The 19,708-nt window shown below is 33.3% G+C and overlaps 1 protein-coding gene across 2 annotated transcripts in view; it reads right to left on the minus strand.

Moving 5' to 3' along the window:
* Positions 1-19,708, minus strand: part of LOC115874811 — a 357,918-nt gene that overhangs the window by 285,582 nt on the left and 52,628 nt on the right. For both annotated transcript variants that reach the window (XM_030890110.1, XM_030890109.1), the window contains exons 3-5: positions 12,667-12,802; positions 9,450-12,609; positions 3,978-4,002 (exon numbers count right to left, since the gene is read on the minus strand). In XM_030890110.1, coding sequence (XP_030745970.1) covers positions 3,978-4,002; positions 9,450-12,609; positions 12,667-12,802 — 3,321 coding nt within the window. The remainder of the gene's footprint in view (positions 1-3,977; positions 4,003-9,449; positions 12,610-12,666; positions 12,803-19,708) is intronic.

Here is a 19,708-nt window from a genome sequence, read left to right on the forward strand (position 1 = left end):
TGCACTGTCACAACTGGGAGACACGTAGTAAAAAGGAGATGCAAATTCCGCAGCAGGAAATTTTCATTTTAATCAAAAATCGATCTTATTTTCCTTGTGGCATGGCGTAAGGTGGTATATACAAGGATGTGGAATCAAACGAGCTTCTAGAGGCAGAGAAGACAACTTGTACGTAAAAAGACTATCATTGCTATATCAAATAAACCAAAAAAAATGTATCTACTTATTAAAGCAACATTGCACATTGTTTGATATCTAAGTAAAATGTTTATAGAACCGAAACGAAATCAGTCATTTCATTATACAGGGTGAGTCTTAAATAAATGCCAATATTTTTTGTATAATTCGATCCCAGAAACCAATTATGAGGTTTTCTCGCAAAAAAATTGAAAATTCGAAATTTTATTTAATTTTTACTTTTACTTTGCTAACCTTTCGGAATCTTAAATCATACAACGGGTATTTAAAATTCTACGCCAAACTTTCTGAAATATAAAATAATTTTTCCAACCCGTCACTCTGTATAATATTTATTTATTCGATGGAGAATTAAAAAATTACATTTTTTGTATTTAAAGTATTTCCAAATTTTTAATGGTTTTGCAGATACACGCAGTATTATTTCATATGGCTCTTTCAACTAGTAGTGGGAACTATCGAATGAATACTATCGAAACATTCGATAGTTGCAATTCATTCGAATAATTCGATAGTTAGTAAGAAAACATTCGTTGAAAACTATTCGAATAAAAATTATCGAATAGATCCGTCATCTGCCTTGAAATATTGTATTCTAGTAATTCGGCAGCAAAAACCATTCATTTATAAAATTCATTCATTTATGAAATTCATTTATTCGTCAGGATCGATTATAATAAAATATTAACTGAATTTTAGTTGTCGCCCGGCGATTTCTTTCCGAGAAACCCGACAGCGGTCGGTGGCAATGCTATGAAAGAAGCAGGCATCTTTGCTTTTTTACGGAGTCATATAAAGATAAGGACACATTATTTTTTTTATTGAGGTGCTAGTAATTACAGGCGCTGTTGCCATATATTGGTATTAGTTGATATTAGCAAAGAATATTATTGTTTGGCCTTTGGTTTGGCTTTAGTTAGTTAGGGATAGTATGTCTATATATTTTGCATTTTTTTTATTAATATTCTGTTGTTACACTGCAATAATATTTGTTATTTTGGATGTAGGAAAATAATTTTTAATGTTTTTAAGCAAAGACTGGTTTAATAAAAAATAATAATAACAGTAATAATTTGTTATACCTATTACAAACAAAATTTAAAATAATTTAATATAATTTTTTTTACGTAGTAGCAAAATATAAACAACAAATTAGATGTCAAAATTATTTATATTAGATCCTATTTAAAAATAATATAGTCTTTAAGTTTTTTGGCAACGTTGGTTTATTGAATACTAATAATTACAGAACTAATTTGTTTATTAACAACAATTTAAAATCATGAAATATAAACATTTATTAATTTTTTCTAAGCATGCGGTGTTTTTGAAATTTGAATATACCGCGTGGAAATTGAAAATCGGACAATTTGGTGAAGGAATCTTATAAATAGTTAGTTTGTTGTGTGTTATAAGTTAGTAATTGTGTATAAAGTGAGAAAATAAATTCGTTAAGTATTTTATCGTGAGTTTAAATAGTGGACCCACGGAATCCGTAACAATATATATTTTTTATTTATTTAATATATATCTGAAACTATCGAAATATATTTACTCATATCTTATAATTATGTAACGTGATCTGAAAGGAAGCCAAAAATGAAATAATATAGAAGGTGTTTCATTTAATAAAATCATTCTGATCCACTCACGCTATTTTGAGCCATTCTATATTCTATAGAAGTTAAAATATTTTCCTGAAATACATCCTAGTACATACTTTAGGTTTGCACTTAAACAAAATTTCCATTTTTTTATTATAGGAGCTACACATGCCCGACGCAGTATTGCCGAACCCTGTGTAAAACTAGCGTGTATGTCAAACTAGCGTGTACCCGCGACTTCGTTCGCGTCGAATTTCTCATTTGTAATGGTGATGATAAAGCAAAGCAAGAATTCCCGTTAACATACAAACTGGATAAATTTTCTCACATTTATGTCAACATGAGAAAAAACAATATGGCGATATTATTATATAACTTGGTAATATTTGAGGGGTAGTTTCATCTCGTTGAAATTTGACTGTGGAAAAATCCGTTTTCCAAAAATAAGCTTTTTACGTCAAGCAGTTTAAGCAGAATCAATTACCCAACTTTTTGGAACACCCTGTATGATTTTTTAAAAAAATTCCAAATATGTAAAAAAACAAAATAAATTATGCGTGTCCAAGCGTTTTCCCGAAAGACCAACCGTTTTTTAAATAACAAATATTGTAATATTTGAGGGGCGTTTTCACCCTCTTGGAATTTGAGCTTCTTACGTTGAGTAGTTTGAGCAGGATCGTGATTTAATCAGTGAATCAGTCACTTAAGGATTTTATATATTAGTATAGATAATTTGGATGTATCACCGTAAGTATTATGAACTTTTCTTAATGTGACGAGTACTGGTCCATTTACCTTACTCCTATATCTCTGGACTCTATGTACTTAACCTTTATCGACCATATCGAAATCGAATTTCGCACAAGTCAATTTATAATGTCAAATTATTTTTACGGTCCTTTTGACACGGTCGAACCACCGAACCAGATTAGCCACAGCGGTAACAAACGTTTATAAAGGGTTTCTGCTCTCATTCTTTCTTTATCTTCGTTTTTTTCCCTATCTCTCTTTCTTCTGTCTTGTCTGTCTGGTCTCGTCTTTAATGATCGTACCGAGAATATGAAGCACTCCGTTTTATTCTTCGCAGAAAACAGATTAAGGCACTATTCTCATTTTTCTCAGACCTGTGGGAGGTACGCGATAGGCCGAACTATGCCAATGAGCGATGAAAGAATGGCTGAACACGGTGGGCAGAAGCGGTAACACCATTAAATGGAGCGATACAAACTTTTTAACATGGGAAATGTTTCTGTTTTCCAAATATGGGATCTAAATTCGTGAAACAGCGCCATACAACACTTAGATGCAAAAAAACGCAACAGAAAATTTTATTCCTCAAATTTAAGGTCTTATATTTTTTTATTTTTAGACCTATTTTCGTGAATTTTTTGACAAACTATATATAAACATATCTACTTTAATTGGTAAATTAGTTTTTTTATAAACTTTTGTATTAGGCTTATTATACAGGGTTAATCGAAGAGTTGTTTTTTACAATAAATTTAAAACACTGTGTAATAATTTCGTGAGTAAATAAAACATTATTTTTTGGACAGAATCAATTACATTCATTTGTCTCATATTTAACTCAACTAAAACTCTTCGACTCTAAAACCCATATTCAATTGTAGGTACACAAAATGTAATTGTCAATATGATATTACGATAATATTCACTAAAGCCACCTCGTCATATTAAAAAATAATGTCAAAAAGTATGGTGAAACGGTGTAAAAAATTTAGAAATTGTTGGTTTATTTCGCCTTTAAAAATTAATCAAGGCATGTGTTGATAAGAGTCAAAAAACAAAATGCTGAAAAGTCATGGTTCCTGACCGAAAATTAATGTAACGTGTGTGTTATAGGAAAATTGTATTTTAAAGTTAGGTTAAAAAACAACCCTTTTATTGGCCCTGTATAATAAGCCAAATACAAAAGATTATATAAAAAAACCTATTTACCAATAAAAGTAGATATATTTATATACAGTTTGCCTTTTTGTCTACTTTTAGAAAGGCACTAATCAATATCTTTGGGGGGTCATGACCCCCCAAACAAATCTCTTTGCGGGTCATTTTTTATAACGAACAAGTAACTTTTTTGTTTTAAGAATATTTGCGATTCACTCATAAAACACAAAATATATAATTGCTATTAAAAATATATTCCAGACTTACCTTCTTGTATGGAGAACTTCTTTCGCTAAAATAGAAAAAAGATATATTAAAATTATACCATTTTCATTTTCTACCGGGTGCGTCTCAAACCTTTTTTTATTTTTTCAGATGAAAAACGAAATTTGGTATGTTGGTATATGACATAAATTAGGATTAATTGACGTATTCAATTGTTTTTGGTCACTTCCTGTTTCACCGGAAGTGACTACAGCTTTTGATTTTTAAATGGCACCATTGGTATATTTTTACTTTATTCGATAGAAAATGACATTCTGAATAGAATGACATAACATGTGTCAGTTTTTGACATTTTCGTTTAAAAATAATCATATTGTAGCGTTTTTTATAAAACATTACCACTGCGAACGGCAGCTTTTCATCGGAGAGCAGTCGTGGATAAGGTATTTCACTAGAGAGAAAACTAATCAATAAGAATAAAGAAAAAGAATATAGATATTGGGCGCCAGGCATGTACAGGGAAAGAAAACACAGTTGTATATTACTTAAAACTAATGACTATATTTATTCATGATGTTCTTTGCTGGTACATGACATTGTAGAGTTCTAATAAAATATATAGTGGTTATATGTCAAAGAAAATGGTGTTAAGAGTTGTACTAAATATCTATGAAAACAACAAGACATGTAAAGTTTAAGAGAATATATGTAATGTAGCATTACTTAAATTAATTTGATATATTTTATATGATGTTATATCGAACATGTCGCAACCCGTAGATTCTAGAATCTATGTTTGGTTATTCATCTGTTAACACAGCGCAATAATAATATCTATAGAAAGTAATACTATTACAAGACGTAATTTGATGAAACCTAAGATCTAAATCATATTGTATCTACTAAATCGACATAAATGTTCTTAATAATCTAACCACTAAACATAGTGTGTACGATATTACTTAAGATGTACGTTATTAAGTTAAGACTGAAAATCGACTGAAAACCAGAACCTAAATCTACACTTAGCAGTTCTTGAGGCAATCCTGTTTCGAAGAGTAGCAGCGTGAGGTGGGCTCATATCTCTGTACTGTCTGTCGACGATACTATTGGCCAATACAACAAAAGAGGCCAGAATGAGGACACCATGAATCAATACAACCGTAACTACTGACTAGGCTTAGAAATGTGTGTGGGAACGAAGCAGCATGGGGCTTACGCTGCATCCATACTGTGGCAATATGGGGACACTACCCGTACCTTGGAACACTACTAGGACCTTGGATAATGCCCGTACCTTGGACAATGTCCGTAACTTGGATCATAACCTTGGATACTGTCCATAAGAAAACGGTACAGGGGAACACTACCCGTACCTTGGACCCTCGAATTACGAAACTCTTGTTTAAAATCAAACAAGATCTAATAACCAAAATGAACCTACCTCGAATTACTTCCGAGGACTCACTAAATAATAAAGAACCTGTCCTTCCTTCCATGTAACATTCTGGAGGACAAAAGAAAAGGGACGCCAACGTGCCAGCAAAATACAAATACAAGTTAAGTTGGGACATCTAAAACTCTACCCTAAAAATATTCAATAATAATATCGAATCTAAAAAAGATAATAACTCATCTTTACCTGTAGCTTCGAAATAGCAGCTGATTCAAATTATACAGCAAGATTTAAATAATTGCAATTTCTCTAATCAGGGACTGTTGAGATGGCCGAGGCCAAACCCATAGATAAACAAATAAAAAGAGACTGACAAATCCCATGGTAAAGAGTGGGACCGCGTTCCCGTAGCGGAACTCAGAATAACAATTTTGAAATCAATTAGCAGGACCATGGCAGGACGTACGTCTTTATTGCTATCTTTCTTTATTATGTGTACTTTATATGAAAAAGAAAGAGATAGGTATAAAACGTATCGTAAGACATTATCGCACATTCTGGCTGGGGGGAAATTTAAATTAAACATTATTAGTAGTATTCTTTCATTCTGAAACTGAAAATTTTCACTTAAACTGATTTATTCCCTATACCACGTAAAGGGAACGTGGTGTAGGGAATAAATCAGTTTAAGTGAAAATTTACAGTTTCTTTCAGAACGAAAGAATACTACTATTATAAGGGAAATTATAAAAAAAAGCAAAAATTGTACTGTTTTATGAACATATTTATTTATACATAAAAATAAATAAACTTTTTATAATATAATAACAAAAAATAACAGTGTTTATTCCACCCACCTACCAATTTTAAATGCAGAAGAACTGACTGTTGCAGGAAACGATTGGCCAATTTTTTTAAAGGGCATTAAAAATCTCATTTTCGGAAAAACTGCCTAATTGCAATAACAAAGTGAATATCCAAGCAAAGAAGACTTTACGAGAATCATGATCCTGAACCATTTTGAAGTCCAGTTTTAATCCTAAAACAAAAGTAAAATAAATAAGGTATATTAATAAAGTTTCTGGTTACTATAAACCAGCTATAAACTACCTACCCAAAAAATGAAAAAAATTAATTGTATTAATTTGTTATGTTAAGAGAGGTTCGAAATATTTTTGACACTACTACTTCTACTTTTTTCTTAATAAAATGATAAATATAACTACTTACTTTTATTTTACCGGGTGTCTTTAACATATCTATCAGAGAAAGGGGGCACCAATACATATAGAAAATAGATGATACTGGCTCCTGCAGCAAATAAAATAACAAAGAGTATAATCTAAAATTATAAGTAACAAAATATAAATACCTATATGGAACAAAGGAATTTGTTCCCTATCCATATTCATAAGTCAATAAAATGGAGAGTTTAGAAAAAAAGGTAAATCACCAAAAGAAAAATTAACAAACATGACGAATTGTCATGATGTTGTCATCTTGGTTGTCATGATGACGAAAACAAAAGGCGATTGTTCTAATTTCTATTTAGAAATTACGTTTTATATGGCTGCTTCTTTCTCTCTTGTTATTTTCTCAAACCCAAAGTAAAGTTAAGCACGGAGAGGCGCCTTGAAGCGATGTTGACAGCGCCTCCACGGAGCAGTGAAACGATAACAGGGTTGCTGACTAGAGAACGTAAAAATTACGCCAGGCGCGTCAAATAAACTATCCGGCCTGAACGAGAGGGAATCCGGTGATGATAGGCCAGACATCATATATTATATATAAAAAAAAAACATGTAACGAACTAAAAACGTTACAGTATTTTAATGACTGTGTAAAAAACACTAATTTTTAATCAAGGAGTCTTGAAAAATAGACTTGGTCGTCTAATGTGTCTTGTCCTGGCCGGTTAAAAGATGCCCAAATCGTATTTTTAATCATTATCTCATTTTTTTCAAATAGAACAAGGGTGGCTCATTATGGAAAAAAGCATATTTGGAAAAAGTTTTTTTTTCGAATAATTTGGTAGCACACACTTCGGTATTATCATTCATAATACCGTCCACCGCATCCATACGCGAAAATGTCAAAAGTTGACATATGATATGTCACTCTATTCAGAGTGTCATTTCATATCGAATAAAGTAAAAAAAAATACCGAGGGTGTCATTTAAAAATCAAAAGTACAACCTAACCTAACCTAACCAAACAATTGAATACCAAATCTCGTTTATTTTATCTGAAAAATTAAAAAAGTTATAGGGGAGAACCATTTTTGAGACGCAGCCGGTATGTAAAAACATAATATTATAATTTGATATTCCTGACATATTAAAAACTAAAGTTTTAGGAATATATTTTTTTTCTTTAATTTTTGATGATCTTGATATATTCTATTATAATCTATTATAAAATACTTCAACCTCATAAGAATGCTATAATTAAAATGATCAAAAATTAATTATAAAAATAATTGCGATTATTTGTTTATCTTATTATTTCATTATAACATTGCAATATACCGGGTGCATCTCAAAAGTGGCTCACCCCTATAACTTTTTTATTTTTTCAGATAAAACAACGAGATTTGGTATGTTAGTATATGACATAAATTGGGATTGATTGACGTATTCAATTGTTTTCGGTCACTTCCGGTTTCACCGGAAATGACTAGAACTTTTGATTTTTAAATGGCTCACTCTTTATTTTATTACTTTATTCTATAGAAAATGACACTCTAAATCGAATGACATATCATATGTCAATTTTTGACATAGTCACTCAAAAACAAATTCTATTTTAAATTTCAATCTGGAGTGCCACGGCTGTGTTAAAAACACTAATTTTTAATCAAGGAGCCTTGGAAAAATAGATTTGATCGTCTAATGTTTTTAGTGTCTTGTCCTGGCCAGTTAAAAGATGTCCAAATCGTATTTTTAATCATATCTCAATTTTTTCAAATGGAACGAGGGTGGCTCATTAGCATATTTGGAAAAGCATTTTTTTACGAATAATTTGATACCACACACTTGGTATTTTGAGTCAAATTGTCGTTATGAACCGCATGTTACAATTTCAAATAAACCATATGCTAAAATGTCAAAAGTTGACATATGTATGTCATTCGATTCAGAGTGTCATTTTCTATCGAATAAAGTAAACCTTTCAAAACACAAAATACACTTAGATCCATTTTATCACATACTAAACCAATGAATACAGAACAACAAACAAAAAATGTAATATACCAAATACCATGTGAATGCGATAAATTTTACATTGGTGAAACATTTAGACCCTTAAATGTTAGAATTAAAGAACATAAAGATTATTTAGGAAAGGGAGATTTTCACAAATCTAAGATTTGTCAGCATGCATGGGACGCAGGGCATAGAGTAAATGTTATCAGGTAGTAATTGTTAATTTTGAAGTTTAACTTGATATAATGTCATTTTAACAGAACGTCAACGGTTTCTTCGAGACGTATCTGTTTAAAAAAAAACTAAAGTGTTCTCATAATAGTTTGAATTTAAATATTTTAAATAATTTTTTTTTATTCTCTGTATTTTTTTGCTTCTGACGACGGAAAGAGATAGACTTTCAGAAACGTTAAGCATTTTTTTCATTGTTAGGCAAATTTTTATTACTGTAAACATAACTTCTGACAAGCAGCGTCCGTTTAGGTTTAACGCAGAAGTGTTTACAGAAAATAACTATTTTATTTTGTAGATTTTTCTTGCAGTGCAGTGGCGAAATACCCATAAAGGATTTTTTTATACGTCTATTAAAAACCGTTGACGTTCTTTTGTTTTGTTTCGTTGACAAATTGGTCTCCGTTGGATCAACGCAGCGGTGTTCACAAAAAATAACTATTTTATTTTTTAGCTTTTCATCTAATAGCGAAATGACCAAAAATTTTTTTTGAAGAAATGAATCCACCACAAAAGTATTGAAACACATGTTTCATCTACATAGTACATCATTACTATTCGTATAAAATCTGATTTATTAACAATGAGTGAGTGTTCTTAGACCGAAACAAATTTTTCACTTTTAAAGTAACGCAAACTTTTTGTTAAGTACACTTATAATGCACATAAACTAATACTTACTTTTGTTTCCCACTGCCTTCATGTATGATGACTTCCTTAGCGTCTATTTTCTTATATTTTTCACCTTCATCATCGTACCCGAAGAAATTACTAGTAAAAGTCCCCCACAATTGTCCCATTCCACCCAGCAACTCATCGATATTCCTGTGCTTTGAAATAAACATCGATTGCGACGGTTGCTTTGCCGATTCCTGTAATCCAGGAACATTATCATATGGACTATTCCTTCCCTCGTCATCTTTCGGCATTTCTAACCCTTCTGGACTGGCTCTATCCCCCAAAGGTATCTCCTGACTTTCGTATGATTCTTCATGATTCTCCTCCCCTAGCCACCAAGGTTTTTCACCTGACTCTTGATGCCGAATCATTGTTTTTGTCTTCGGTTGCACTTCTTGAACTATTTCCGATTGCTGCGTATCGTCATCATTTAACCACCAAGCTCTCTCACCAGAATCTATATGTCTTAGTTTGTGCTTTTCGTGAAAATCTAAGCCTCCTCCGAAAGTTTTTTGTTCGTTACTACTCGCTGTTTGTCCCTCAGATTTACTACTGTCCTGCCACCAATTAGAATTCTCCGAATCGTTTCTGGATAACTTAGAAGAGCTGGATGGATCCGGAACCCAGTTGGGATAAGTTTGGACACCTTCCGGAGGCGTGGCTTCTTTATTTAACCACCATGGAGCTTCGCCACTATCAACAGGACGCATTTTTGTTTTTTGATTGTCGTTTTGTTCTTGGTTTGGTGATGGCGACCAAGTTTTTATCCCTTCAGGGGGTGTACCGTCTTTTTTAATCCACCAAGCAACTTCTCCACTCTCTACCGGTCTGATTTTCGCTTGATTCAAGCGATTTTGTGGCTGGTTATCCAGCATTTCTTGAGTTTGAGATGGGTAAACAAACACACCTTCAGGAGCATTGGATTGGTTTTCTTCCAACCACCACGCAGACTCTCCAGAATGAATGTGTCTAATTGGAGGTTTCGACCTGCATTGATTTTGATCGTATTGTTGACTGTATATTTGCCCCGGTTCTTGTGGTTTCCAGTTAGGGTAAGCCGGTATACTTTCTGATGTAGCAGAGTTTTCATCTAAGCACCAGTTTGAATCTCCCGAATCTGCATGCTTAACTTTGTAGTTTACGTTCTCAGGGTACGTTTGAACACCTTCAGGAGCAGATTGATTGGGATCTAACCACCAAGGAGCTTCACCGGACGAATTTTGCTTCATCGTAACCGGTTTTTGGTTAAATAATTTTTCAGGTTCTCTGTATTTTAAATTAACGGGTTCACTTATCTGCTTTATTTGACTGTTTTCAGATGGTGTTTCAGAATTATCTCCCCACCATCCGCTCTGGTCAGCGCACTCAACTCTACGTAATACGATCTTTGCACTTTTTGGCTCTGAATTTACAGACTGTAAGCTATAACTAGGTTTTTCGCTAACACTGTCCGAACTAGGATCTAAAATCCACACTACTTTGTCGGGATTTTCCGAATTTTCAGTTTGGTTATCATTTGCAATTTCTAAATTACTTTGGCTTTGTCTGTTAGCTTTGAACAAATTCGTTACAGGCGCTAGAGCTCTCATTAAGAAGTTTTTCGCGTCTGCTTCATTCCTGGTTCCATCCATCTTCTGCTTAGATTTACTTTGTTCTTTAGAAGATTTATCAGTAGAAAAATCTTCAGTTACCGATGTTCTGGACGACCCAGCACTCTTAGTTTTGCCCCTCTTTATATCATCCTCGCTGGAACTAGGTCCAGTAGTGCTGCTAACACTGACATCAGAGCTCGGCGATCTCCTACCTCTTTGTTTGTCCGTCGAACATTTCTGTGGTAACTTCGAGCTGGAACTGCTCTTGTGGTACGACTTACAACTAGTTAGGTTTTCTGATACATCAGTCGCATCTGGATCAGCATTATCCGAATCTGCCGAACTAGCCGAATTACTTCGTCGACCCAATCGTTTTTTGGATCCGTCAGGATTCATATTCAATACTGACTTTCGGAAATCTTTATTAGGAGTATTTAGGGAATGTAAAGTACCTTTGGTAGATGTTTCTGACTTGGGAATCGGAGGTGGCAGTTGCTTTTTATCGTTCAATTGTTTCGGAGGTGTCAATTTCGATTTGGAGGATTTTTTCGAATCTTTATCGGAAGAAATGCTTTTTGTTGAACTCGTTCTTGATAAACTTTTTGGGCTGTCAGTCGAATCTGCTTTAGTTTTTTCAGTCTTTTTGGTGCTAGGACTTGAAAATTTCATATCCAAGAAACTAGACCAAGGTGTAGAGTTGATTCTTGATGATCCAGCAAATCGACTTGACTTTGTGGAATCATCCAGCCTATCCGATTGAATTCCTTTATCCACCATATTTTCACTAACCGTTTTTGGCCTAGTTACAGTTTTTTCGATAGTTTTTGCTAACTCAATTCTTCTACTCCTGAGGAAACTAGGTTGAGTTGCACTACCTAACGTAGGTGAGGTTCCTCTAGTACAAACTTTGAGAGTAATCATTTCCACTTTCTTTATTACTTTTTCTTTTTCAGGTGATTTCTTTTTGATTTTTTGAACTTCTTCTGGAGCAACCGATGAACATCTGCTTGCTGGTCTACTGGACATTTTCTCTTGTTCTTGTTGGGCGTGTAAAACACTAAGTAACTCTTTATTTTTTCTCGAAACTTCATGTGTCCTAACCGTTGAAGGTCTAGTATATGCTGTATAACTCCTTTCTACCGAATTTTTAGGCAGAAACCTACTATTCAGATATTTCTGTGACCCTGATGACAAATCTTCCCTGGAACTTTTGTACTTTGACGAAATACTTTCTTCTTTAGACACGCTAGAACTTCGACTTGAGGAGTCTTTTGATAATGGTGTTCTACCTCCATACTTTGAAACTATATTTGTACTATCATCTCGTTTTCCTAGTCTTGGTAAATTGCTCACACTTCCTGTAGGAGATACCGTACTCTCTCTGCTAGTACTGGATCTAGTGTACTGTCTGGGGTACAGTCTGTTTGGGTTCAAGTAACTTGAGCTAGTCGATGGCGTTGTTCTTTCCACTTTTTCCAGGGACGGACTTGGGTCTCTGGAACGTGTTCCAGATCGAGACAATGGAGATTTGTAGGAGACTGGTGGATGAGGATCAGTTTTAAGTCCTCTGCCTAAAATAATAATAAAAATATAATTTTCAAAAATAAATTTAGGTTATGTTGATTTACCTGTATCTCTAGATGTCGATAAAGAACTTGTGTAACCTCCTCCATACCTTTGAGCAATTCGAGATGGGGTAGATCTGGTGTCTGATAAGTTCTTGGAAACTGAATCTGGTCTTGACTTTCCATATGAAGAATCATACTAAAACAAAAATAATTGTGTTAGCTAGAAATCCTAAATATTTTAGTAGTTTATTTTTATTCCGAATCAATATATTATGTTCTATTGTTATAGCATTGGCATCGATTGTATTGTCAGATAGATAATAAATGATTGAAATGGAAGCTATCTGAAAAATAATAAATATCCTCGTTGGATAGCTTGCCAAAAGTTTACGCATATTCACACCCATTGCATTCCGAAGTAATTTTTTGCTATATATACCCGCTGGAAATTCAATGGCATATCCAGGCGCACTAATAATTTGACTTAGAATAAATATATTTCTAAGATAGATTTATTATTTGAAGGTGTATATATTTTAAACTAATAATAATAATTCAACAACAAAACTACCGGCAAGGCGGTAATGAAAAACAATGATAAGAGATCTCAGAACTTGAAACTTTAGTTTCGGAGATATAAATTTAATCGGACCTTTTAAAAAAAATCTTTTTTTTTAGAAACTGTTTTAGACAGAGTTTACCAAAAATGTTTTTTAAAACTACTACCGGGTAAATGAATTTTTAGTATAGTATGACTTTTTTTGAAACTTTAGTTTCGGAGATATAAATTTTATCGGACCTTTTAAAAAAATATTTTTTTTCAGAAACTATTTGAGACAGAGTTTTATTGATCAATATCATTGAATCTATGTCATTGAAATAAAACAGATTAATGTGAACATTATTTCAACCATATTGTTCAATGTTTTCGCATTTCTAGAAAACTGGAAACCATTTCTACTTTTGGTGGACCAGTCGTATTGATTCAATGAAATTGGATAGTGCTTGCCCGTGAGAACAAGCTGGAACAAGCGTTCAGTCGCATCGAAATGTTTTTCGGTGTGTGTTTCTGTTGAAATAAGTAAATCAAAATGTCGTTTAAATGGAGGGATTTCAATGTTGCAAAATGTCTTGAGTCAAAATGCTCTTCACTCATTCGTAAATGGTTCTTATAGGCATTTGAGTCACCTGTTGCCAATTAACAGTTTTAATGAAGCGCCTTCAATTTCCGTTTTAAAATCCATGGCTTAACCCACCAACGACGAGGTTTTCTTTGTTTCCTGTTTTTGATTGTGTTTATTAAATGTTCACACATCATACGAACGCCAGCACGCACAATTTTCTTCTTGGCAACCATTTTTAAAACTAGATTGATTGATTAGGGGATGTGATGGGGCCCGCCCCCCCCCCCTAAAATCTGTAAATTATGTTAAATATTAGGCTTTTTTGTTAAAAATGGCGTCCTAAAAGCATATTCTATATTACTTTTTATTTTGGGCCCCCCCTAAAATAAATTCCTGTATCCGCCCCTGGTACTACCTATGCATGCAAAACTTGGAATCTTAAAACGTACACATTATAAGGAAACTGCAGGTCGCACAACGCTCAATGGAAAGAAATGTGCTGGGAATAACCAGAAAAGATCGTAAAAGAATAAAATGGAGGTGACAAAAGACCCAAGTAATTTATGTCATCCACAGAATCAAATCCCTCAAGTGGTAAAGAACAGGGCCCCTGGCAAGAAGGACGGACAACAGATGGACAGGAATGGATGGGGAAGTGGAAACCGGTCCGGGAAAAACAGACAACCGGCCCAAATCCACAAAAACAAAATGACCATAACGAAGAAATATATTTTATTTATTAATGGTTAAGTTATTTATTAATAAATAAGGGTGCTTTTCGCTCGTGCGAAAAAGCTCTTTTGCCTCCGGTTTAAAAAAAAATTAAATTGTCTTGATCAAAATTTTAGTAAAGACCAATATTGGGTCGGACATCTGAATTTTTACTACAAAATGGCCCAGTTTTACAGGGTTCCACTGCTTTATTTCCATTATCGAGAACGGTAATTTGATCTTGAATAGGCTACGATTTTGAGTCACGATTTTGAGAAACTTTAAGACTTCCTGATTCATTCAGTTCAGCTGACCCAATCCTCTGTGAAATACATTACTTTTAGCTTTTTGGGTATATACTTTCTTACACATTGTAGAAAGAAATTCTCTCTTTTCTGCTACAGTAGCAGCCTCCTCGTGTATACGTGTTTTTAACTGAATGAACCGCGGTCGCCATTAAAGCTGCAACATTTTTTAGGTTAGGCCCAACAATTTAGACTTGGCTTTTAGTTCTCAGACTTGGTTTTTAGTCCGTCCCCAAGTCAAGCCAAGCATAGATATGTTTTCCGATTCTCCGTCAACCACAGGATTCGCGTCAAATTCGTCTACCTTTTTACAAAGGGGAGCTCCAAAAATATTGCACCGAGGCCCCCAGTTGTCAATCTACGCTACCGTATTCTTAGTATACACTTAAATCGAGACTATTTAAATTTACCTAATGCTATTCATTCTTTTTCTTTTTTGCTGCCAGTCAGTCATATTTATAATTTATAATAATAATAATAGCTCCCGTATATAGACTTTAACGCCTTGGGAGTAGCAAGGTACAGCTTGCTATACTAGAGCCGTTCGGTATACAAAGAAGGTAATGTGGCTAGCACTACGCTTCAACCGCCTATTATTACCTCAGGATTGTGAATCCCCAGTACTCATTTAAGGCTGAGTCGACCTAGGTACCCAAACTATTTTTATTTTAATAAAAATAGTCGGCTGATGAAATGCCGGGTGTGGGAATCGAACCCATACCTGAGCCTGTACCTCTACGCCACCGGGCACCTTCAGTCAGGGCCGGATCTACCTACGGGCTGTTTGGGCTGCAGCCCAGGGCCCCGAGGTTACAAGTGGCCCCCAGGCCCTGCGAAAAACAATAGACCCATAGGTGGGAACTGTTGAATCGTGAAATAAAATTAAAATTCAGGTTAAAAGTTTAAGCCAGACAAGATGGCCTTGCCACTATGATGCTTTCAAAGCCTTAAAAAATAATTATGATGACATTATGACAATTTTCAAAAGTTTCAGCGAAAATGAGGTTGAGAAAGTTGATTTCCGGAAAGAGGCACGAAATTTATTCAATAAAATGGCGAAACTCGAGACTGCAATTTTGATTATCTTTTGGGAAGAAGTTTTGGAGAGATTTCATTTAGTTAATAAAAAAATACAGAGCCCTGGTTTAGACATTTGTGAAGGCAACAAGTTAATTGTTTCTTTAAAAGACTTTGTGAGCAACATACGACATCAATCAGATCAAATGTTACAGGAATACGACGAAAAAGCTAAAAAATTAAGTACTAGTGTAATAATAGACTACAATTACATAAACAAGAGACGCATTATCCCAAAATTTTCAGATAAGTCTACAGGTGAATTCTCAGTATACGGCGCAGAAAGATTTAAAGAGACACGCTAAAAGTTGCGTTAGATAAGCTGATTATGGATTTAAATAAAAGGAGACAAGTTTATGAGACATATAGCAAAAAATTCAAATTTTTAATGGATTTGCAAGACAAAAATATCGAAAACATAGATTTGGAAATTGCATGTCATATTATTGATTACTATCCCGATGACGTCGACGAGCATTTAGTGAATGAGTGCATTCAATTAAAATCGTACTTACTCCAATCTATGTCTGAGTCTTACACCTCTTGCAGTGACATTTTTATGCTCATGTATGAAAATAAACTTATTAACGTGTTCCCTAACTGCTATACTATTTTAAAGATTTTTAACATTGAAAATGTTTCTGTTATCCTATATAAGGGAGCCCAAATCGAATTAAAATGCTACATTTGCCACACCATGACGTCATATATACAAGGGTATAGGAAATCTCGGCGCAGCGGCGGCAGTCGGCCAGCGCGCGCAAAAACCATTACATCGCTAATTGTTTATTGATATATCTTTATTAGTTTAAAAGCAAAAAATATGGGGTTTGCTTTGATACCTTGTCAAGACATAAGCGAAACTTTTAAATTGTTTCTTTTTTTTCATTTAGGCCTTCGTTTTTCGTTAAATGAAAGTTATATTAAAAAATCTATTTTTAAACCAAATTTTCGCATGATTGAAATGATTATTCATGTTTAAAGTTTTTTTGGTCATAAGCGCTAATGGAAATGTTTTTTTGTAAATAATTATAAAAAATTACTCCCTACGAAGACTTTATTGTGTACTGGATCAAAAAATAAGTATTTGTTTTCTCTATACGGTGGTATTAATATATCGATTTTTGATGATAGTGCCTTTTTACCCGCTCTAATTTTGTACTACTTTCGGAATAAGGGTCCCCATATCATGTACTGCAAATGTACTGTACTTCCATCCCTGAAAAATTCAGCTTGTGACACCGAAGTGAGAGGTAACGTCAAAATAAGATTTAATCTACCTACATCATAGGTAGGTGTAGGTACTCTAGGTATATTCTACCTAGACAGTAGCTGAACTAGCTGACAGTAGTAATTAATTTGTTATCCGATAAGTAGTTGTCATTATATAAGTTTAATCATCTTATACCTCCTATAACGGTAGGTTTTGGATTTTTCCTGATTGGTTTGTTAAACAAAAATATACTGGGCATATAAATGTCTGTTACAGGTTAATTCGTTAAAGAAATATGTTACACACATATTATTTTAATAATAATAGTATAATAGTAATGGCTATATTATGTTATAACACATACATATGTATTGAATGTACTTATTTTAACCAATGCATTGTTTTTTTTAATCTCACAAATAAGAAATGTTTTATGGTTTTTATTATAAAACAACGATTAATTTATTATACACCCCTTAACCCAAACACTCCAAGGAGGATATTTCGTGACCCCTTATTTAAAGTGGACAAGCTTTATTAGTCAATGTTTTAATTACCCAGCGTCTTTAATAAAAATCTAATGTAATTTTTCATAGAAATGATCTGACATAAAAAGCAAATTTTATCAAAAAACTTTTTGATTATCTACAAGGAGTAAACCGCTGACAAATGTCTGTATACTAATGCCAAAGTAATGCCAAAAATACAAATTAAATACCAAAATTTCTCATATAATGCCCCACTAATGCCAAGCTGATTCCAATATAATACCACTAATACCACGAATAATATGTAACACATTTGTTTCACGAATTAACCTGTAACAATACTGGTAGGTACGTGCACAGATTTTTTCCTAGGTAACTTAAAAGTCGTTAAAAAGTCTAATTATATTTAAAGAAGATATAATTCCAACAAATTACATTATAAGGCCAATAATGCACAAGTAATACCATTAAAATTTTAGCGTTTTTAACTTGTGTAACATATTTCTTTAACGAATTAACCTGTAACAATAGTGGTAGGTACGCGCACAGATTTTTTCGCTAGGTAACTTATTAAGTCGTTAAACAGGCCTATAAAAGCTATAACAACATAGGTAACTAATATTTATAATTTAATTCGAGTTTTAATCTCAAATAATAAATGTTTTTACTGGTGTATTTCTGAAGTGTTCATTATTAAAAGTAGATATTCTTCAAGTTATGCGAAGTAATAAGTAATGTTTCCGGTGAGACCGCGTATATGTCACCGGATTCTGGTTAGTATAAAGACTTTTTCTATAGAAAGAGTTTTTTCTATATTTTCCTTTCAAAATAAGACTAATTTCTTCTTATTCTTTTAAATATTACAGTGTTTCTTTTTCCTAAAATGTTATACTTAATTTTCGCTTAAAATTAAAAAATCACAAATGGAGGAAAATATACGTTATTGAATAAAGTTTATACAAATCACTTTACCATAACAAAAAAGTAAAAACATGTCATGGCGGAAGATATTCAGGTGGCATTTCACACATTTATCTATTAAAATCGAGATTAAAATAATAAACTTGCGTAACATGTTATACACGAGATAGAAAGTTTCAGAATCGATTAATACGCAATACGCTACGCAGTCAACTTATTCCTATGCGCGGATGAGCGTCTTCAAGACTCTTCCTTCGGCCAGGGTCACGACGCCGCCGAAGAGGAATCGGCCTACGTTTGGCTAAACAGGCTGGACACGGTGGAGTACGATATTGGCGAGTCTGAATATTTATAAAAATTTGCAAAGTAAATATGTTGGAAAAATAATTAGTCCATACATATATAAAAGCTCAAAGGGTTTTTTTGTTGCATCCATCCCGCCGAAAGCGCTTTACCAATCTTGATGATTCTTTTTTTAAATGAAAGGTATATATGTGTAGATTTGTTATGAAGTATTTTTATAGTGCTTAATGGCTATTTCTTTGTGTAAAACGACTAAATACTAAAACATACCTGAAAACACCTACACACAATACCTCCAGAAATAAATTAGTTGTCATTGTCAGTGGTGTGTCAGTTAGATTATATATTACGTTTTTAGATATTTTAGAGTGAGTTGATGCCGCCAGCTTTAGATACATAAATATTAGCACAAAGGTTCGTTTAAACGACATTAGTGAATTAGCTACACAAAGCGATTTTAGGAAATTCATCCTCTTAGAGAGTAAAATTATCTCGGAACAGTTTGTTGTATGAAAATTCCTTACTATTTCGTCTAGAAGAATGAAATCCTACAAAAAGAATTAGAAGAAATTTTTGAAATTCATCAACCAAATGGGTAAAGTTAGTAAAAATTTATATAAAACTTGGTGACGTCTGGATTATACACATAAAAATTGGCACAAAGGTAAAGCGAATTTATGAAATTTATACCCTTAGGGAGTAAAATAGGGAATGAAAGTTTGCTGTACGAAAATGCAATACTATAACATTATAAACCAGACAGTATAAAATTTTATACAAGGGTTTATTTAGTGACATCATAACGAAATATATCTTCCTCAATTATCCTTCAAAGAATAAAAAATAACCTATAAAGAGAGTATTAGTGCTCTTAATAAATAAAAAAAAGATGAAAAATAAAAAACATCTATATGCTCACTAGCTCTCTATAAAGAAGTAAAAAATCATTTAAATCAATGC

This window comes from Sitophilus oryzae, unplaced genomic scaffold, assembly GCF_002938485.1.
Source record: "Sitophilus oryzae breed Bouriz unplaced genomic scaffold, Soryzae_2.0 scaffold_1297_pilon_pilon, whole genome shotgun sequence".
In the NCBI taxonomy this organism is placed as follows: domain Eukaryota; kingdom Metazoa; phylum Arthropoda; class Insecta; order Coleoptera; family Curculionidae; genus Sitophilus; species Sitophilus oryzae.